At 32.6% G+C, this 23,838-nt stretch overlaps 2 protein-coding genes across 4 annotated transcripts in view; both read right to left on the bottom strand.

The window, feature by feature from the left end:
- LOC143192862 (uncharacterized) overlaps positions 1-23,838 on the bottom strand; it is a 180,611-nt gene that overhangs the window by 58,921 nt on the left and 97,852 nt on the right. The window lies entirely within an intron of this gene.
- On the bottom strand, positions 8,030-22,595 carry LOC143192917 (uncharacterized). Its single transcript, XM_076398746.1, has 3 exons — positions 22,215-22,595; positions 9,642-9,842; positions 8,030-8,229 (listed from the first exon to the last, which is right to left on the bottom strand). The coding sequence occupies exons 1-3, from the start codon at positions 22,231-22,233 to the stop codon at positions 8,045-8,047; spliced, it is 405 nt and encodes a 134-aa protein (XP_076254861.1). The 5' UTR covers positions 22,234-22,595; the 3' UTR covers positions 8,030-8,044.

Here is a 23,838-nt window from a genome sequence, read left to right as displayed (position 1 = left end):
GAATCTAGATGCAAAACTTCACTGGAAGGAACATATAAAGAAGAAAAGAAAAGAACTGGAATTGAAATATAGGAAAATGTACTGGCTATTTGGAACAAAATCGCAATTATCAGTACATAATAAATTGCTATTATACAAGCAAATACTGAAACCTATATGGACATACGGAGTTCAATTATGGGGAAGTTGAGCAAAGAGTAACATAAATAAAATACAAATATTCAGAACAAAGTCCTGAGAGGTATTGTAGGCGCACCCAAATTCGATAGGGCTGATTACCTACATCGAGACCTTCAGATAACCACAGTCAGTCAAGAATTCAAGAGAATTGCAAGGGGGCATGAAGAAAAACTCCATTCTCATGAGAATATTGAAACATTACAGCTTTTGGATACCACCAGAACAGGACACAGACTCAAAAGAATCAGACCATCTGATCTTGTATAGTGTTGTGTAGTGAGTTGCATATAATAAAAAATACAGTAGTGACATGTATAAACATTATTTCACCAGAGACTGAGATAGGGCCAATGGATCCGCCTAGTTATATACCTAGATTTAAGTTATCATAAAGACAAATTGTAGGTTAAACGGAAACGACTAGTATGTATGTAATAATTAAATAATAAAACAAATTTCTTCTAAGTTTTAATAATCAACGAAGCATCAATAAGTTTGAATTATTACATCACTGAACATTATAACAAAAGTATCACAGGTAAAATTAATTTCAGAACTGCAACAACTTCAGAGCTTCGAATATAAGTATATATGATTTTTATATACTTTTATGTTGTAATCATAAACATGCAATTCTATGTATAATTAACTGTATTTTTTACAATATAGAAATAATATTAAAGTAATACATTTACAATCATTTAATGAACTTCCCAAAACTTAGGTCTATAAAGTAAATAACTAAATAATTGATACAAAATATAAATAATAAATGGCATAAATCGCTAAATATCTTAATATTTATCAGCAGTTTCAAATATTTACCAAATTACTATTAATAATTCATAATTTATGTTATTCTATTTGTCCCATGTGTTCCATTTAGGCAAATTATATTGTTAGTTTCACTTTATCTATAATTTTTCATTACTTCATTTATGTATTAATATAATTTTTATCCTTTATACACATTTTTCACCTAAAATATATATTGAAAAACAATAAATTGAAAAAAAAACAAGCTTATTTGATAACAGAATAATTTCTTTACCTATATTACATCATTCTTTACTTTTTTATTCCAATATTCAATCTTTAAAACAGTAGCAATAATATTTCCTTGTGTCAGTAAATTTATATATGTTTAGATATTATTTTATATAACCTTTTTTATTAATCTACTTCCTTGTATTCTACAATATTTACATTTAAAATGAAAAGAGAAATTAAATCATTTATTTTAACTTGAAATCAATGAACTGAACTAACTTTTCATTATATTAATGGTTTACTGTCTTGTAGAAATAAATGAAAGAGAAGAAAGATTGCTCTTTTCCAGTGGAAGTGTTAAAGTAAATATGTCATGGTATTACTCAAAACATGTATTTTACTTCTTCAAATGGTTATGCTTTCAGGACCCGCTGCTTGACGAGGAGTGAGCTTCTGAATTATTATTTTTGGATGATGAGTCTCAAGTTTCAGGTGCTTATTTCAGTTTCTTCTGAGGTTGACAATGAGAGTTCCTTGTGAGCTTCAAAAATTTCTGCCCCAAGAGCTATAGTTCTGCTCCAAATTGCAGCTTATATTATTGTGATATTAAGAAATAGCTATCTTTAAAGACAAACCAACAAAACTAATGATTGGTGAAAAAAAATAGATCGAAAGCCCATGGTTATAAAAAACCACAATTCATCTTCCCTTATTGTTTCCTTATTGGCTATTTTTTATCAAATATTCTCTCAATCGATTGAAATTGTGCTATAACTTGGGTTTAGAGAATGGACTATTGTCCACAATAACTGTAGTTATCTAATTAACTGTTTTTTCTGAGTAAAGTAAGATATACCGTTAAAATACTTGTCTACGTGTCGTATATTAAAACATGTTATCTGATTTGTAAACAAATTCACCGTAATCCAACAGTGATTAGTACTTGATTATATCTCATATATTCTCCTTGTTATAAAGATGATTTTTCTCTTTAGAATTTCTAAGAATAGTATATAAATGACGGAGAAAGAAATCGAAACTAAAGAACAACTTTCTACAGGACATCTCGGAAAGATAACAAAACAATTCATGATTGTAATAAAACAATGGAGTGTAAAATCTCACGAAAATATTGTACTCCTACATTATAATTAAAACAAAAGCATTAGATTACACCAATTAGACCACCGCTTAATCATCTCGTGTTGTTATTAAATTTTTGTCGGAAAGGAGAACCACAGGATGTGGCTCATCCAGAAGTTATACATTTATTCACTGCCAATAAATTACGATGAACAATGACCTCGCTTGTTATTTCCACAAATAAACATTGTGATGTTATGAAGTTGTTGCTTGCTGGTGCCATCCGACTAGAATGTATTAAACAAACACATCAAGTGGGCTAATATTTGTTTATTAGCGATAACGACAGAAAGAAGCCAACATAGATTATTTTTATCGACAAATGAGTAATACTCGTTTACTTTTTGATGATAAATTAAGGATTTAACTTCAAAAATTGGGTATCAGGTGTATATTTTACTAAATATTGTTCATTGCTGTTAATTTCTTTCAATTTTCTTGAAGTCATTCTCAATTAAAAAGGTGTTTAAAAAAATTGGGTATTAGGTGCTTGCATATAATTTAATAAGCTATATATATTGATACAAATGCCAAGTATCAATGTAAATAATTTAATTGTAACTGTTGATATTGACATTTATCTGCAAAAAATCGTCGTTGAACGCTCAAAATTACTTTTTCGATAAACATTACTCCTGTTTGATTAAAATACATCAGCTATCACTTTCAAAAACTTATCATATCTGTCATATATGAATTGTCGGTTTTGATTTCAATGATTTAAATGTGATTATTTTGATATTAATGACAAAGAACCGATAGAGGACCAAAAGAGTTCAAAAACAATGAATTACTTCCAGCGTTTTTCATAAACTCGCATAAACCATGGAGCATTGAGTAACGCGGGGACTCTTTTGGATTGGAATATTTGATGTAATTCAAGTTGTCTCTTGGACACGCACCTGTAGCATACCTGTGCTCTGTAGTGACAGACTGGACGGACTGGCAATTTTTACAGAGTCGCTTTCTCGGGGATTGTGAGTTTGATTTCTCTACCGAGGAGTGGAAATAGTAGGCTGTATACGCCATTGTCTTTGCAAATAGCGTGCTGAATTTGGGCTGACCAATTCAAGACAAGGTATGATGTCTTCTGGAGCCAGGGAATAGGAACTTTTTCAATTTGGAGGCGGAACTCCTTTGAAAACCTCTCTTTTGAAACCTGACTCCTTGAAAGCCTTTGACAAAGTCTGACACGACAGTTTGATCGTAAAATGCGTGCGATTAGGCCTACCAGAAGACCTAACCGGTCTCATCAAGTCCTACCTATAGGACATATTTTTCCAGGTCAAGATCAGGAAAACAAATCGATGCTGGCGTATCTCAAGGTATCTCAACACTGCTTTCTTCACGGCCGCCAGGTTCAAAGTTACAATTCATGAACGTTTACAGAAGCAGCTCGATGATGCGGTCAAGTGGTTCAAATTCTGGAGATTGAAAATCAACCCCCTGAAAACCCAGGCCAACGTTTTCCATAAGTAGCGTTACGCCCTGTGCATCTTACTTAAATGTCAACTTGAGATCGACCCCGCAATAATTCCATGGCTGGATAACGTCACGTACTCGGTCTCCACTCCGACCGAAGGTTCGGTTGGCATTCTCAAATCCAGAAAGGTTCGCAGATAGCAAACTTGCTATCTTCTCTGATCTGCCCTTCTAGCAGACTTCCCATCTCCATCAAATGCTTATTTTACAATATGTTAATTCGCTCTGTACTCCTCTAAGGATCTAATGTCTATTTCAAGTTTGTTACACTTAACCAGGTGAAACGGCTTCAAGTTTTCCAAAATAGGAGAAATAGTATAAAATAGTATTCCTCAGGAGAATCTAAAAAGCTCCATGGTTTGTCAGAAATAATCAAATTCATAGGGAAACTCACACTCCAGAAATCAAACACTTCATATCTCAATTATTCTACAAACAACAACTCAGATCAAGTTCTTTTCATCCGTCGCTGCAGTCATAACTTTTACTCCCATACGACAGCATCCAGTCGTGTGTTAACTCAAGTTCGCGAATCAATAGAATCGCCGGGTCCTCGTGCCCAATAACGGCTGTCCGAACAGCGGGTGCCATATCCCCAAATTTAACGCAGTAGCAGTAGCGATCCACAGGGATCAACTGTGAGGCGATTTCAGTTGAGTGTATTGGTAAGCCCAGAGGCAGTTCCACATAACCCTGTCCAACTTGTCACGCCAGGGCAAGTCTCCGCGACCAGGTATGCGCCATGCATACCACCGCCTGGTTTTAGGCCAGAACAAAAAAAATTAACTGAAGAAATCAAAATGGATCACTATGTTGCGAGAAAAACATTTTTCTTATACTACGACAAGCCAATATCTTTAAAATTACGCAGTCCTACTATTTTAATTGTCTCCATGTATTTTTCTTTTGTTCTGCTCACGATCTTACCGGCTGATCCCATGGGTGGCGCGGATGTAGCACGAGGAATAACGATGTTAATCTTAATGAGGTTTCCGCCTTGTTACTTCCGAACGACGTCGTAATCAATGGAATAGAAATTGAAGGTAAATTGACTGGTAACGAGGTAAAAATTTAAGACGCTACCGGCGAGGCGGCCTTCGAAAAACAACCGTGAATTTTATGGTTTCATTCGGGATGGGTATTACGATGGAGTGGAGATCCGAAATTTATAATGACAAATAAAAACGGCTGTGATGTTTACCGAGCAGGATGCTACCTTGTCAACAACGCACGTCTCATATATATTAATAAAACGTTATTTATTGACGATAACAACAGGAAGGTGGAGGAATATATGGTGATAATAGACGAATTTGGGAAACGCTTATTTATATAACAAGTGACGGTAGAGATAATTTGGTTAACATGGAAACAGATAACTTCTGCTATAAATAAAAGTACATTTCGTTACATATCAGATAGTTAACACAACATTTTTGCTTCTCAGATTTGTGGTAACGACACATTAGCCAAAAATATTTTTAAAAAAATTGAACCGGCTTCAAACAATAGATAAGGAACTCACTAAAAAGTAAACAATAATCAAACTTAGATTTTTAACACAAAAAAAACGTTTAAAATAAAATTTGTACATAATAATCGTTGTAATCACTACATAGTATAAAACAAAGTCGCCTTTTCTGTCCCTATATCCCTATGTGCGCTTAAATCTTTAAAACTACGCAACGGATTTTGATGCGGTTTTTTTCAATAGATAGAGTGATTCAAGAGGAAGGTTTATATGTATAATACATGCATAATATACTAAGGCAACATTGCTAATTTTAGAGGTTTCTAACATGATGTCGTAAATTAACCTATTTTTTTAGGCTTATTTAGCAATTAGCAAAAACGCTGCCTAACCCTACGAGTTAGATCAAATTAATGTACTACAGTATTGTACACCATAAAAAGGTCTACAAAAAAGTCCGCGATGGTATATGTTTATCTTTTAGGGATAACCCACATTAACCATTTTTATTGTTTACTTTTTACGTGAGAAAATGGCTTATTTACGAAGCTATTTTAAGCAATACGGCATTAATCCTTATCGAATTAAGTACCTTAAATACAGTGTGCAATTAATATAGATCAATATGGTTCCTTACAGCATGTAAATTAAACAAATATTTTCGGAGATATTACAAATTTAAAATTTGCGTTTAAAAATATGTAATGTAATAAAAATTGTATGAATTTAGATATTCCAAAGATAGCAGGAAATCTTCATAGTAAGTATAGGGAGAGTTGTTTTACTCCAAATTTAATGCGTGCAGGCCAAGGGCAGTAATGAATGAACCAAAAATACTGGATCGATTTTAATCATGTTTTCATTGAGTGACATAGGCATATATATTTTATGCCCGTGCAAAGTCGGAGCGGGCCGCTATGTTTTTATATACAACGTTCATATTTTTTCTGTAGTGTATTTAATTTAGTATCAGCATTGCACCCGTGCGAAGCCGGGGCGGGTCGCTAGTATTTTATATTCTAGTATATACACACAATTTAGCTTATATTAATTTAGATTTGTTTTGTTGGTTATTGAATTTTGTGTATATGTCACAAAATAATATTATTATATTTGTATTGTTTTCGCTCGACATCGACTTTAAACTAATTAGTTGATAGTGGTTAAAATAATATTGTAAATAGATAAATAGGTTTACGTAGGTATTAAAGCTAAATTGTATGTATATAGTAGAATATAAAATACGTGTAGTAGATCGGTTAAATAAGGTTTTTGTTAATTTTTATTTAGTTATTACAACGATTATTATGTACATATTTTGTTTGAAAAGGTTTTTTTTTTGTGGTTGTAAAATTTAAGTCTGATTATTTTAATTTAATAAATTACGCAGTTATTTTATTAAGTATTACAACGTGTAGGCCAAGTAAAGGTGAGAAATGAGAAGAAACAACAAAAGAATTTTGAAAATCGACCTATAATTAACGGAGGCATCGGCGAACGTACATAAAAAAATATACAGTCGACATAGAACCTCCTCCTTTTTTGAAGTCGGTTAATAAATGATAGGAAGGTTGTAAATTGGTTTTGAATAATTTGTGTGGTATAGGTGACGATTTCGCAGTTTAATTATTGCGATCAAATTATTGAGTTATGAGCCAATGAAAAAGTTTAAGCTCAAGCCAAAACAAATATAAAAAACAGGAATAATACAATAACAACATTATTAATGTTTAATCTACACTGTTAAAATTTAATACTATTAATTAATTAATTAAACCAGGAAATGAACTGGTGTACTATCAAAATATACTGACAGGTATCCGCAGTGAAATGATCCGAGAGTTTTTTTTGTCTATTATGTGTCGTCACTCTTGCCGTACGGATGACTGATTGACCGAATGATCTGGAATGATTGAAGCCAATCAATTTGACTGTTGTCATTTGTTCTCTATATTCCTGTTACATATTCCTTTGTTTCGGGTACCTTTATTAATGTTAATCTCGCCCTAAATTATTCGTATTAAAATTATTACATTTCCTTCTTGACTGGATTAGTGGAAGAAAGGTACAGTTAGTAAATATTTTTTATATATTTCATTATTTTTCTAAATTTGAATGTGCGATTTATTTCTCACTGAATTTCTATTATGTAATAGTATATTCAGTGATGTTTAATATGTCACGGATTTGCAGTGGACAGTGGACATTAATTATTATAAATAAACTTTAACCATGCCTCGAATGCAGACAATTTTTCCGTCACTTTTTCCAATATTTTAATAGTTAATCTGTTATTCAAAAACCATTCAAATTAGTACAACCGATTATGAGGTATAAACAGTGTACCGGGTTAGTACCCGATATTGTTTTATGTATTTACATTTAGATAAATAATAAAGATTTTATTATTAACCTATTCTCGCTACTTTTTTTCACGGAATATATTGCTAATGATGTTACATCTTCATTATATTTTACAACAATGCCATTCAGTCATTGCAAGTCGGTTTTAGCAAGAAAAATCCATAAAAAAACACGGAAAATATATCGTGTCAACATCGATACTATTTCTTCTATACGCCATAAACATATCATTTAACAACTGTAAAAGCAGTCTCCGATGCCATAAGACTTTCATAACCGTACGACATCTGTTAAAATTAATTTCCTCGATTATAACAATTATCGTCTGCTTCTTCGGTGAGAAATATGTCCATTACGAGGTAATTTTCTTTTAAGCGTCGGACGCAACGACGTCGTTATATTTTCAAACGGGTATTACGGTCGATTATTTACCTCGTCCAATGAGGCCTTTTCGGCATCGTCGTCGAAGTTGTTGTTGCAGGATGGCTCCCGTTCGTCTAAGTAACTGGGTAGGCTGCCTCCGCTACCCTTTCCGCTACCATCGCCTTGGTGACGGCCTTTCCCATTGCAAATGCTACCACTGGATTGTGATCGTCGGCCTGTAAAGTTACATCGGTGTAAGTTATAATTTTAGATGCTCTTGGGTGTTCAGATATTTATCTAAGTATCTTCAACAAGGGATTAAGCAAGGCAAAATTGCCTTATCATTATTTTAAAAATGGTAATGTGTAGAGTGTGAGGAGGAATAGCTCCATTTTCCACATCATCGAAGAAAATGACAGATCTTTTGACGCAAAGATAGAGCAGCATTACGTTGGAAATGGTTTAAAAGCAAGTGGTAGCTAAACGCTTTATAAATCAATAAATATTGTGTACATGTCAGGTGGTCATAGTAATACGTCCATCTACTGTATTTGTAATTTATATTTATAAAGAGAGAAATGTTGTCAAATGCAGCAATAAAATAATCATGGTGATAGCCACATAGAAAGAAAATCGGCGAAAGAAAAATTGACTAGAAAACAACCATAATAATGAAGACATTTCTAATGAAGACCTATGTTTGTATGGATCTTTCAAATAAACAATTTCTTCTATTTATATATATCTCATTAAATCACAGCCATAATACATATATTCAGCAAAAAAACCATGCAAATTATTATCATATCCTAAAAAAAGTGTTTCGTGAGAAAGATATTTTTGAAAGTTGGACATTTAATTTCAGAACGCCGAAGTCGACTGAAGCCCAATAAAGCAATAATGCTTTCTTTTTGATTTTGGAATGTTTCACGATTTAGTTATTTGGTGCCAAATCACAACCTATTAAGAAAAACTCTTTGTTTTATTTTGTTAATTCTTTTTTCATTTGCAACATTCGCAGATGATACAGCACTATAACCAATGGGTAGTGGATAAAAACCAAGAAGGATCTATAGGAAATTTTAGGCAGCTAGAGATATAAAATTAGAATGAAAAAAAGGCAAATATCAATCTTAACAATCAAATATTAATTTAAGCTATTAACTTGCTGACTAATTTTAATAGCCTTTACTGTACCATATTAGTATAGTGCTAGACGTGTAGTTTTGACTATGGGAAACCAAATGTATATGTAAAAGTATAAGGAGTTGCGTAAAACTGTTTGGTATATAGGTAATAATTTCTTGAACCTAGGAATTCTTATAATCAGAAAATATATTGAAAGGTTCCTGGAAAGCATGAAGCTAGCCCATACCTCCATAAAAACCTAAGGCCTCTGTACCAAAGAAGATCAAACCATGCGAACCTGTGTAATATTCAGGGAGTGAAATAGCTAGTGGTTCCATATAAAATGTGGTTACGACCTTATATATAGATCGACTTCCATGTCTCATTATTTTATGAAGCTAAATAACACGCTGAAGCATTAAATGCCAATTTTAGAGAGGAGTTGATAAGATTTAGTGTTCAACTTAATGACTGATTAGTTTATATGTGAGATCATCTCATATGGATGGCATACAAGTACCTGAGAGTCCTTTTGTCGAATGTCGACTGACGTTGGCGCCCATAACTTCACTCACATGGCGGTCGTCTTTTGTGGTGGCGACGTTCTCAAACTGCTTGGAACCGCTGCGATGAACGGACTCGGTTCTGGACAGGCGACGCACCAACTGCAACAAGTCGCATTCGTTTGCTTCGCGAGCTTTCGGGCTACGAACGAAAGGTCCTGAAACAAAAAGGAACATCAGCATCGGAGAAAGGAAGCGTTGGAAGCGATTTTTCATACAAGAACTTTTACAGCTTCATATATATCAAAGTAATTTAAAACGTACTGTATACAACAAATTTTCTTAAATGCTAGAAAAATCCATCAATTTAAAAGCTCTCTGTCAGATAGACTTTCAATTTCGGTGTTAATATGTCTCCATTTCCTTGGACGGTGGTAAACCTATGCTGGATATTAAAAACACTTTCTGCTTATTGTCTTAGGAATTAGTAATTCTATTCTAGTTGATATCTCAAGATTTTAATAAGGTGTGGTATACTAGAATTCGAGTTAAACAAATAGATAGTTTGTTCTTAAACAGAATGACGAGTACACAGTCAGGTGTTCCCCCAAAGCAGTATTCTTGACCCATTGTTATATCTTCTCTATACAGCTGACGTACTGATTATTATGGCATCATATGCTGAAGATACAGCGATCAATATCAGGATCCAATAGCCACAAGAGACCTCCAAATTCATCTCAATTAAATCCATTTATAGGAATATGAGATTTCCAGTAATCTTTTCACATAAAGGGGTATTCTTAACACTTAAACCTATTTCGGTTTTCTATTATAGTGTCTTGGGGTAACTCCTGTATCTGCAACACTGCTGACATTCCAACACCAAAAGAAACAAGATAAGACGTAGCGGTCAACACGATCTACAAATGGATCAGAAGCCCGAAAATACAGCTTAATAGTTCCAAATCTGTCAATGTGAATTTCGCGTTGACAAAAACCTAATTATATCATTATATCATATCAATAAAATTCTAATTATATCCCGTTCTAAATACCCCGGCATACATCTCGATGATAAATTAAATTGGAAACACCATGTTTGACATAAAGCAGAGTAGATTCGATTCAAACTTAAGCAACTGTAATGGTAAGAGGTAAGTTACTCTCAACTTGACCTAAAATCATAGAGATTGGTTCATTAGTTCATCATAAAGTCAATTTGGAACTACGGGGTGCAAATATGGGGTTACACTAAAACATTAAACCAACTAGTAACCGAACGATGACACAACGAATTTCTATGACCAATTACCAATGCTTATCGCGACGTAACCAATGAAGAACTTGCAAGATGATTGAAAAATGAAATGTATTTACGAAGTTGTTTACGATTTCACCTTAAAACACGAAATAAGGTTGAATATGGCAGTAACAAAGCTACTGGCCAACACGCAGGAATGAGAAGATTGAAGCGAACCGAACCATACGAACTTGTTTAGTGTTTATAGTTATTATTAGTATTAATCACATACTCGCCTTGCTTATGTAGTAATGGAAGTACAAGAGAACAGTTGTAACAAATTAATTTGTCAATTATTATTGTATTAAGCATATATAATATAAGATATAATTAATTAAAAAACCAGGCGGACATTACGGAAGTTTACCGAATGCCAACTATGATTCTCCAAAAATAGACACTACTTACAATCTACAGCAGACTAATGTGATCGAAAATATGAACTAAATTTGGTTTTCTGTCAATATGTTAAACGCTCATTGGAACATATTCAATAATATTCCCAACATATATAAATCTGAACGATCCGTATGGATTTTTTCGGGCGTACTTCCACGCCACCGGCGTTACCGTTAATTAAAATCGAATTTATGGACGTGATTTCGTACGAGTTACTTCATTTTCCGGGGACATTATTATGGTAATTGAACGGTAAATCTTTTCAATGGCGATCCATAAACATTAGCGGGCGCTGCATCACTCCAAAATCGCCGTTCTACTTGCGAATAACGGACGACATTTAAATTTTAATGCTTCTATTAAATTTAAATATGGCCCAGTCATCTGTCGACGTAATATGGCCGAAAACCGAGCCCGCACTCTCATATTCATCGGAAAATTACGTGCGCGAAAAAGTAAACCCTATTTTGTAAACATTTAGAAACATATATTGCTGCTATTTTAATTAACATTAGTGAAATTCTACCACAATTTATACCGTTAATCATAGCTCTTTGATAAATCAATAGAATATCTTAGAAATGATATGTTAATGTTACTAAAATTTGTTTTGACAATATTTTCAATATAAAATTAGAAACATATTTGATATATAATATTAATAACACTAACTGCTGCGATTATAGCTGTCGGAGACAATAGTGAAGAAGCCTCAAAATTACAATAGACAGTATAAATAATTGGACACAAGCTTGGAAAATAAGAATTAATGAAAGTAAATATTTACATGTACAGTTCACCTATAAACAGACCGTACATTATCATTCCATATAGCAACAACTCTAAATATCTCGGAATGAATCTAGATGCAAAACTTCACTGGAAGGAACATATAAAGAAGAAAAGAAAAGAACTGGAATTGAAATATAGGAAAATGTACTGGCTATTTGGAACAAAATCGCAATTATCAGTACATAATAAATTGCTATTATACAAGCAAATACTGAAACCTATATGGACATACGGAGTTCAATTATGGGGAAGTTGAGCAAAGAGTAACATAAATAAAATACAAATATTCAGAACAAAGTCCTGAGAGGTATTGTAGGCGCACCCAAATTCGATAGGGCTGATTACCTACATCGAGACCTTCAGATAACCACAGTCAGTCAAGAATTCAAGAGAATTGCAAGGGGGCATGAAGAAAAACTCCATTCTCATGAGAATATTGAAACATTACAGCTTTTGGATACCACCAGAACAGGACACAGACTCAAAAGAATCAGACCATCTGATCTTGTATAGTGTTGTGTAGTGAGTTGCATATAATAAAAAATACAGTAGTGACATGTATAAACATTATTTCACCAGAGACTGAGATAGGGCCAATGGATCCGCCTAGTTATATACCTAGATTTAAGTTATCATAAAGACAAATTGTAGGTTAAACGGAAACGACTAGTATGTATGTAATAATTAAATAATAAAACAAATTTCTTCTAAGTTTTAATAATCAACGAAGCATCAATAAGTTTGAATTATTACATCACTGAACATTATAACAAAAGTATCACAGGTAAAATTAATTTCAGAACTGCAACAACTTCAGAGCTTCGAATATAAGTATATATGATTTTTATATACTTTTATGTTGTAATCATAAACATGCAATTCTATGTATAATTAACTGTATTTTTTACAATATAGAAATAATATTAAAGTAATACATTTACAATCATTTAATGAACTTCCCAAAACTTAGGTCTATAAAGTAAATAACTAAATAATTGATACAAAATATAAATAATAAATGGCATAAATCGCTAAATATCTTAATATTTATCAGCAGTTTCAAATATTTACCAAATTACTATTAATAATTCATAATTTATGTTATTCTATTTGTCCCATGTGTTCCATTTAGGCAAATTATATTGTTAGTTTCACTTTATCTATAATTTTTCATTACTTCATTTATGTATTAATATAATTTTTATCCTTTATACACATTTTTCACCTAAAATATATATTGAAAAACAATAAATTGAAAAAAAAACAAGCTTATTTGATAACAGAATAATTTCTTTACCTATATTACATCATTCTTTACTTTTTTATTCCAATATTCAATCTTTAAAACAGTAGCAATAATATTTCCTTGTGTCAGTAAATTTATATATGTTTAGATATTATTTTATATAACCTTTTTTATTAATCTACTTCCTTGTATTCTACAATATTTACATTTAAAATGAAAAGAGAAATTAAATCATTTATTTTAACTTGAAATCAATGAACTGAACTAACTTTTCATTATATTAATGGTTTACTGTCTTGTAGAAATAAATGAAAGAGAAGAAAGATTGCTCTTTTCCAGTGGAAGTGTTAAAGTAAATATGTCATGGTATTACTCAAAACATGTATTTTACTTCTTCAAATGGTTATGCTTTCAGGACCCGCTGCTTGACGAGGAGTGAGCTTCTGAATTATTATTTTTGGATGATGAGTCTCAAGTTTCAGGTGCTTATTTCAGTTTCTTCTGAGGTTGACAATGAGAGTTCCTTGTGAGCTTCAAAAATTTCTGCCCCAAGAGCTATAGTTCTGCTCCAAATTGCAGCTTATATTATTGTGATATTAAGAAATAGCTATCTTTAAAGACAAACCAACAAAACTAATGATTGGTGAAAAAAAATAGATCGAAAGCCCATGGTTATAAAAAACCACAATTCATCTTCCCTTATTGTTTCCTTATTGGCTATTTTTTATCAAATATTCTCTCAATCGATTGAAATTGTGCTATAACTTGGGTTTAGAGAATGGACTATTGTCCACAATAACTGTAGTTATCTAATTAACTGTTTTTTCTGAGTAAAGTAAGATATACCGTTAAAATACTTGTCTACGTGTCGTATATTAAAACATGTTATCTGATTTGTAAACAAATTCACCGTAATCCAACAGTGATTAGTACTTGATTATATCTCATATATTCTCCTTGTTATAAAGATGATTTTTCTCTTTAGAATTTCTAAGAATAGTATATAAATGACGGAGAAAGAAATCGAAACTAAAGAACAACTTTCTACAGGACATCTCGGAAAGATAACAAAACAATTCATGATTGTAATAAAACAATGGAGTGTAAAATCTCACGAAAATATTGTACTCCTACATTATAATTAAAACAAAAGCATTAGATTACACCAATTAGACCACCGCTTAATCATCTCGTGTTGTTATTAAATTTTTGTCGGAAAGGAGAACCACAGGATGTGGCTCATCCAGAAGTTATACATTTATTCACTGCCAATAAATTACGATGAACAATGACCTCGCTTGTTATTTCCACAAATAAACATTGTGATGTTATGAAGTTGTTGCTTGCTGGTGCCATCCGACTAGAATGTATTAAACAAACACATCAAGTGGGCTAATATTTGTTTATTAGCGATAACGACAGAAAGAAGCCAACATAGATTATTTTTATCGACAAATGAGTAATACTCGTTTACTTTTTGATGATAAATTAAGGATTTAACTTCAAAAATTGGGTATCAGGTGTATATTTTACTAAATATTGTTCATTGCTGTTAATTTCTTTCAATTTTCTTGAAGTCATTCTCAATTAAAAAGGTGTTTAAAAAAATTGGGTATTAGGTGCTTGCATATAATTTAATAAGCTATATATATTGATACAAATGCCAAGTATCAATGTAAATAATTTAATTGTAACTGTTGATATTGACATTTATCTGCAAAAAATCGTCGTTGAACGCTCAAAATTACTTTTTCGATAAACATTACTCCTGTTTGATTAAAATACATCAGCTATCACTTTCAAAAACTTATCATATCTGTCATATATGAATTGTCGGTTTTGATTTCAATGATTTAAATGTGATTATTTTGATATTAATGACAAAGAACCGATAGAGGACCAAAAGAGTTCAAAAACAATGAATTACTTCCAGCGTTTTTCATAAACTCGCATAAACCATGGAGCATTGAGTAACGCGGGGACTCTTTTGGATTGGAATATTTGATGTAATTCAAGTTGTCTCTTGGACACGCACCTGTAGCATACCTGTGCTCTGTAGTGACAGACTGGACGGACTGGCAATTTTTACAGAGTCGCTTTCTCGGGGATTGTGAGTTTGATTTCTCTACCGAGGAGTGGAAATAGTAGGCTGTATACGCCATTGTCTTTGCAAATAGCGTGCTGAATTTGGGCTGACCAATTCAAGACAAGGTATGATGTCTTCTGGAGCCAGGGAATAGGAACTTTTTCAATTTGGAGGCGGAACTCCTTTGAAAACCTCTCTTTTGAAACCTGACTCCTTGAAAGCCTTTGACAAAGTCTGACACGACAGTTTGATCGTAAAATGCGTGCGATTAGGCCTACCAGAAGACCTAACCGGTCTCATCAAGTCCTACCTATAGGACATATTTTTCCAGGTCAAGATCAGGAAAACAAATCGATGCTGGCGTATCTCAAGGTATCTCAACACTGCTTTCTTCACGGCCGCCAGGTTCAAAGTTACAATTCATGAACGTTTACAGAAGCAGCTCGATGATGCGGTCAAGTGGTTCAAATTCTGGAGATTGAAAATCAACCCCCTGAAAACCCAGGCCAACGTTTTCCATAAGTAGCGTTACGCCCTGTGCATCTTACTTAAATGTCAACTTGAGATCGACCCCGCAATAATTCCATGGCTGGATAACGTCACGTACTCGGTCTCCACTCCGACCGAAGGTTCGGTTGGCATTCTCAAATCCAGAAAGGTTCGCAGATAGCAAACTTGCTATCTTCTCTGATCTGCCCTTCTAGCAGACTTCCCATCTCCATCAAATGCTTATTTTACAATATGTTAATTCGCTCTGTACTCCTCTAAGGATCTAATGTCTATTTCAAGTTTGTTACACTTAACCAGGTGAAACGGCTTCAAGTTTTCCAAAATAGGAGAAATAGTATAAAATAGTATTCCTCAGGAGAATCTAAAAAGCTCCATGGTTTGTCAGAAATAATCAAATTCATAGGGAAACTCACACTCCAGAAATCAAACACTTCATATCTCAATTATTCTACAAACAACAACTCAGATCAAGTTCTACTCATCCGTCGCTGCAGTCATAACTTTTACTCCCATACGACAGCATCCAGTCGTGTGTTAACTCAAGTTCGCGAATCAATAGAATCGCCGGGTCCTCGTGCCCAATAACGGCTGTCCGAACAGCGGGTGCCATATCCCCAAATTTAACGCAGTAGCAGTAGCGATCCACAGGGATCAACTGTGAGGCGATTTCAGTTGAGTGTATTGGTAAGCCCAGAGGCAGTTCCACATAACCCTGTCCAACTTGTCACGCCAGGGCAAGTCTCCGCGACCAGGTATGCGCCATGCATACCACCGCCTGGTTTTAGGCCAGAACAAAAAAAATTAACTGAAGAAATCAAAATGGATCACTATGTTGCGAGAAAAACATTTTTCTTATACTACGACAAGCCAATATCTTTAAAATTACGCAGTCCTACTATTTTAATTGTCTCCATGTATTTTTCTTTTGTTCTGCTCACGATCTTACCGGCTGATCCCATGGGTGGCGCGGATGTAGCACGAGGAATAACGATGTTAATCTTAATGAGGTTTCCGCCTTGTTACTTCCGAACGACGTCGTAATCAATGGAATAGAAATTGAAGGTAAATTGACTGGTAACGAGGTAAAAATTTAAGACGCTACCGGCGAGGCGGCCTTCGAAAAACAACCGTGAATTTTATGGTTTCATTCGGGATGGGTATTACGATGGAGTGGAGATCCGAAATTTATAATGACAAATAAAAACGGCTGTGATGTTTACCGAACAGGATGCTACCTTGTCAACAACGCACGTCTCATATATATTAATAAAACGTTATTTATTGACGATAACAACAGGAAGGTGGAGGAATATATGGTGATAATAGACGAATTTGGGAAACGCTTATTTATATAACAAGTGACGGTAGAGATAATTTGGTTAACATGGAAACAGATAACTTCTGCTATAAATAAAAGTACATTTCGTTACATATCAGATAGTTAACACAACATTTTTGCTTCTCAGATTTGTGGTAACGACACATTAGCCAAAAATATTTTTAAAAAAATTGAACCGGCTTCAAACAATAGATAAGGAACTCACTAAAAAGTAAACAATAATCAAACTTAGATTTTTAACACAAAAAAAACGTTTAAAATAAAATTTGTACATAATAATCGTTGTAATCACTACATAGTATAAAACAAAGTCGCCTTTTCTGTCCCTATATCCCTATGTGCGCTTAAACCTTTAAAACTACGCAACGGATTTTGATGCGGTTTTTTTCAATAGATAGAGTGATTCAAGAGGAAGGTTTATATGTATAATACATGCATAATATACTAAGGAAACATTGCTAATTTTAGAGGTTTCTAACGTGATGTCGTAAATTAACCTATTTTTTTAGGCTTATTTAGCAATTAGCAAAAACGCTGCCTAACCCTACGAGTTAGATCAAATTAATGTACTACAGTATTGTACACCATAAAAAGGTCTACAAAAAAGTCCGCGATGGTATATGTTTATCTTTTAGGGATAACCCACATTAACCATTTTTATTGTTTACTTTTTACGTGAGAAAATGGCTTATTTACGAAGCTATTTTAAGCAATACGGCATTAATCCTTATCGAATTAAGTACCTTAAATACAGTGTGCAATTAATATAGATCAATATGGTTCCTTACAGCATGTAAATTAAACAAATATTTTCGGAGATATTACAAATTTAAAATTTGCGTTTAAAAATGTGTAATGTAATAAAAATTGTATGAATTTAGATATTCCAAAGATAGCAGGAAATCTTCATAGTAAGTATAGGGAGAGTTGTTTTACTCCAAATTTAATGCGTGCAGGCCAAGGGCAGTAATGAATGAACCAAAAATACTGGATCGATTTTAATCATGTTTTCATTGAGTGACATAGGCATATATATTTTATGCCCGTGCAAAGTCGGAGCGGGCCGCTATGTTTTTATATACAACGTTCATATTTTTTCTGTAGTGTATTTAATTTAGTATCAGCATTGCACCCGTGCAAAGCCGGGGCGGGTCGTTAGTAACTAAATAAAAATTAAATACTAATAATTTCCTTATTTTGGGTCTCTAGTTATTTGAATATTCAACCTTCTCAATTGTTTTATTAGTTCTATGATTTTATTTCTTATCAATTTTATATTTTCCACTTCTTTTTCCCCCACTCTAGGTATTATTTTGCTTTTTCCACTTGCTCTTCCTAGTTCTTGTATTCTTTCTTTTTATCTGTATGACTTGTTTAGTTTCTGCTATTTCAATGAAAATAACTTAATGCTGTTGGGAATAACTAGATGGTTGATCTTTGAAACAAGTTTTAACATAAATAATATTATATTAAAGAAGAACTATGCTATAAATGCATTGAATCTAAAGGAATAAAATGAAATAATGAATAAAAATGAATACAATGCAAGTAACCTATTTACATTTTATTTCAAAATTCTTGCTATATTTTGATAATAACAGCTTCACAATAATTATAAATAATGCTATTTTCAGAACTAAATCTTGACTATTGTTTAAACATTTTGGTGATTCCAAATTATCAGTTCAATATAGATGAAGTTCTTTGAATTACCACTGTATTTGAAAAAGATTTAGAAAACGAATACGTAATGTTTCCTGGTAAATAATGAATATGTCATTTCCATAAAAGAGTCTCAGATGTTTTTGAATTATGAATTTCAAAGAGGTTTTTCAGAATTAAGAGAAGTAAGATGGAACAAACAAAGCAGTTGTGTGCTGTTGTTATCTGCTAATTTATGGCAAAAACCATGAAGAACCTACAGGCAGTTTCTTAAATAAACAAAGGGAATTAAATTAAACAATATTGTAATAAAACATAATTAAAAATTTATTTAATAATTATTTTAAAGAGGTAGAAGTGATCATTGTTAGAATTGGAAGGTCCTACGAAAATATAACTTGAAAATTCTGCATAAAAGGTATGGAATCAGTGTTATGTTAATATTGAAGACAATGAAAATTCTAGCAATTTGGAAATCAGACTTAATCATAAATAAGTTCAAAAAGAAGCTTTATTAACTAGGTAATAATATTAGTTAAGACCTCTTAAAAACTACTGATATAAATAAGCAAAACCCCAATAAGTTTAAAACGTTATAAACGTTAAAATAAGTTATAAACCCCTTTTAAAATGCGGAAAAAGAAGAAGTGTGCAAAAGACCCATTTTCTCCATGAAATTGAATTTCTATAATTAAACTGACAGAAAAGAAACTACCCTAAAAGAAATATGTTGAAAATCAACCAAAACATTTACGGTTCAGTTAATAAGTGTTGATACATAATTGATATTTCACTACCAGCTGGATAATTGGTGGAAATACAAAATACATATCAAATTATATCAATATCTATAATAAACATCCTAATTCTAAATCTAATAAAGATTCGTTAAGACTTCTAAATATATATACTAATGCATTAAGCCATACAAAACTATTTCTCGGTATTCTACTCGTTAATCTTAATTGATAATGAAAATGTACACATTAGGAGTAGTTTATTTACCAATATTAAGTAAACAAAAGGTTATTTCCCCATATAATGTTTCGAAAATATTGTTGATAGTGCTTTCAATATGGGATTTCTCAGGCTAACCCAAATAACTGTCCCAAATTTGGCCATGTTACATTTATCAATTATTTCATGGTATTTATTTTATAATTTATATGGTGTCTTTTTTTTATTAATATGTATGGATATATAGTTTTAGCTTGTTAAATTACATATGCTTGGTACAATCTTAATGTACAAGTTAATTTATTACTACTGTTTTGTTGTCTTGCATTAATACACAACCAAGGCAAGATTAATACGTCACCATGTATTTTCCAAATTAGAATAAAACTGGACCATAGAAGTTGGTATGGTTTGGTTCGCTTCAATCTTCCTGCGTGTTATCCGGTAGCTGTATTGCTCCCATGTTGCTGTGAGTTAGTAACCTTACTTCACGTCATCGTGAAGTTCTTCGTTGGTTACGTAGCGACAACCATTGGTAATTAATCGTAGAACTTTGTTTTGACAGCGTTGGATTACTAGTTGGTTTGATGATTTAGTACAACTCCATATTTACGCTTCATAGGTTGGAATTGATGAATGATTTTTGATTGACTGATAATCTAATCTATTTGATTATATTATAACTGAATTTGTAATCAAAAATTCAACAAATACTGTCAAATAGCAGCGTTTTACAATAAACATGTGACACATTGTACCATCCTGTTTTAACTAAGACCATATAATTTAGTAGCATCCACATAATATCAGTCAGCATGTCTCTATAGAACCCAACCCACACCAAACAACAACTCGTTTAGAATGCATTGGCCTTTAACATTATTTAAATCGCTATAAGACAAGAAAACTCTAGAAAAAACGGTTTTTTTTTTCAACTGAAGTTCTTTCACCGCAAGTTGAGAACGTAATATTTACTATTTACTTCACGCTATTTAATCACAGTAGTATAAAACATTTCGAAAGTGTATATGAAACACTCGAATAATTTTCAAATCGTTTTATTATAATTTAATTATTCTCGCAAATACTCATCGAACGTTTTTCCCAAGTTCATTAGCAGTTTATTGATATACTTTTCAATATTCATGGCATTCTAATTTAATTGATAACATAATTGAACAACCACTGTGAAATACTTGAAAATTTGCACAAATAAATCACAAGGTACTCCTCATTTCGTTCGAAATTCCCACCATCAACAGTTTGGATTACCCTCGTCGTATACCTGTAGCCTAACTTGGGACTGTTTCTTAGAAAAATAAAGAAAAACCCAAACGGTGTGGTTTTCCCAGGTGCTTCAACTAGTTGACGTTGTTTTGTATGTTATTTAATAGCAACGCTGAAGTATTACTACAGATTGCACTACAGTCATTCCACGTATTATTTCATATTTATTTAACACTGCCTGTTATAATATATCAAAGACTAGAAAAGCGCATATATACCCATTTGTCTCTGTAATGTTCTTAAAATGTATTTTAGATCAGGCATTCTTTCATCATATTAAGAATACACATGATCAACAAAGACGTTTGATTATAATGGCGATAAGATGCATAAAATGATGGGAAATATCTCAATAAACACTTTTTTAAGCAAAAAAAATGGCCCATCAAATACTTGCTGATGCCCTTGTTACCTATTTTAATTTTAAATTAATTATTTTAAATGAGATAGTAGTTGATAAAAACAGCTACAAAACGTTTGAATAGCTTGGGTAGGATAAAAAAGGAAGAAAAATGGTATCAATTACACTTTTTTTAGGCGTATTGTAAGTGATCAATTTATATGAAGAATAGATTATGAATGAGTGTGACACCTATAAGTCAAGCAACATTAATTGAACGATTTAACTGAATAATTTTTGCGAAAATTGCTATGTGGGTGAGAAGCTGATACAAAGCATCCTCTTGAGAGAAAATGTTTTGATATTTGAGATTTCTAGTATCCCTAGCTACCCACCAAACTTAGTTTCTTCTAATTATCGCTTGTTAAAATCAATATATCCTGAGACAGAACCATATCAACAGAAAGATTGGCAAAAAATGATGAGAAATATCTCAATAAATACTTTCTCAAGCAAAAAAAAATATTATTGCTATTCATAACAGGTTAAAATATAAAATATAAACGATGTAATATGAGTTTTTTCTTTAATGAACTAATACTTAGGGTGACTTATACGTAGCGTATCTATCTAGACTATCAACAAACCGGAGACATGAACTGAACTCACCGAAATGTACGTCCAACATCTTCACCGACCTCCGACTAGCACATAATCCAGGACCTATACCACAGAATGAAAAAAAAAAAACAACAGACGAACGGTTTATTCAACTCTGCACCGCGCGTTTTTCCAGTCTAGTTTGAACTCGATGGGCTGCTGACTCGTACTTTCACTCGAATGCGCCAGCGAAACGTTCACAGATTAGATAAAACTGCGATTTAGAACGGACAAATAGATGTGTGTGCAACTATTTACCCTCGCCGATTGGTCGGGAGATCTTGAGCTTGGGATCGCCGACTGCTAGATCACTCGAGACTCAGGGTACGACTACGGTTTCGGTTTGTGTACGGAGACCGTCGAATGGTAACCATGACTACGGCGAAGACTGAATTCCATCGTCCGCCTGGTAAAAGGTAAACCATTAACGACGTCAGACGTGTCTAGTGGGAGGAACAATGAGGCGATGGTCGCGTTTACCCGGTTTGTTTTCGATCTGATGCACTTTCACTGTGTTTGTGTACCGGCTATTATAAAATCGTTATACATATTTTGCTTTATTGCAGAATACTTTTAAATTGCTCTTTTTTCATGTATTATATGTTTCTAGTTGCTTGTCAATACTTGTCATGCTGTCAAGTGATAATTTGAAGGGAAATATGTCGAATATGTTATGGTTAATGTTTTCAGTCATGTTTCTGTTGCTATCAAAATCAAAAAATACAACTTACATCGTAAGTTGAATACCGTGATGATTTTATTAGCCCTCAGCAATGTGGAAGCAATATAGCTACTGAATAAGACGCAGGAAATTGGAAGATTGGAGTGAACCAAATCATCTGAAAGCGTATAACATAAGCGTTACCATTAACTTTAGTTTAAGTGGTTTAATTATATTTTAATTTGTAAACTAAGATCATTATGGGCATATCTAACGTAAGATGTAATTAATCAAAAAAATACTACTCAAAAGCAATGATTAGAAATGTTTATTGATGGAAGATTTTTATAGCTCATTCAATGATCTTCCTTGATATTCCGAGCTGATGACGTAAGGCCCGATAATATAAAAATGAGTATAAACCTTCTAATATTAAGTTGAGAGTTGTAAATGTAGTAAATCTGATCTAATTTGAAATTTTAAGAATACGGAGGATATTATAGAATAAAATATATGATAATAGTATATAGTTAGTGAATCTCAAACTATAGCAGGCATCCTTGATCACTATTCTTATGAATAAATGATAAATAGTTATTGTTTATTTGCTCTTATATTTTGATAATAATGCATTTAAGAAAAGTATAATCAAAAATATCCTATAAAAATAGCCATTCATTTCAAATATATATGTTATGAAATTCACTATTAGTCAATAAATAAGGAAAGTCAAATTGTATAAAACAGTTTTTGTTCCAAAACAATATTTAATTAAATTTTTCATAATAATATCATTAATAACACTGGCCATTACTGACATATTGAAGAAAAGAAAAACATTCCGTTGAAAAATATTCACACACTCTACGAATACACTCACCGAAGAATTAAAGTTATTTTAAGAGCAAATGATGGTTCAATATCTTATTAATAAATAAAAATTGTGTATAAGGGCATATAGCTTTTATCAGA

This window comes from Rhynchophorus ferrugineus, unplaced genomic scaffold, assembly GCF_030347505.1.
Source record: "Rhynchophorus ferrugineus isolate W39M unplaced genomic scaffold, kcgeb_rfMv2 rfM1, whole genome shotgun sequence".
Taxonomy (NCBI): Eukaryota; Metazoa; Arthropoda; class Insecta; order Coleoptera; family Curculionidae; genus Rhynchophorus; species Rhynchophorus ferrugineus.
Note: the sequence above shows the minus strand (reverse complement) of the source record. Positions and strands in the feature narration are given on the sequence as shown.

Coding starts and splice junctions, on each gene's coding strand:
- LOC143192917 (XM_076398746.1), bottom strand. Junction 8,230..9,641: donor TTCGACAAAAGGACTCTCAG/GTACTTGTATGC, acceptor GTAACTTTACAG/GCCGACGATCACAATCCAGT.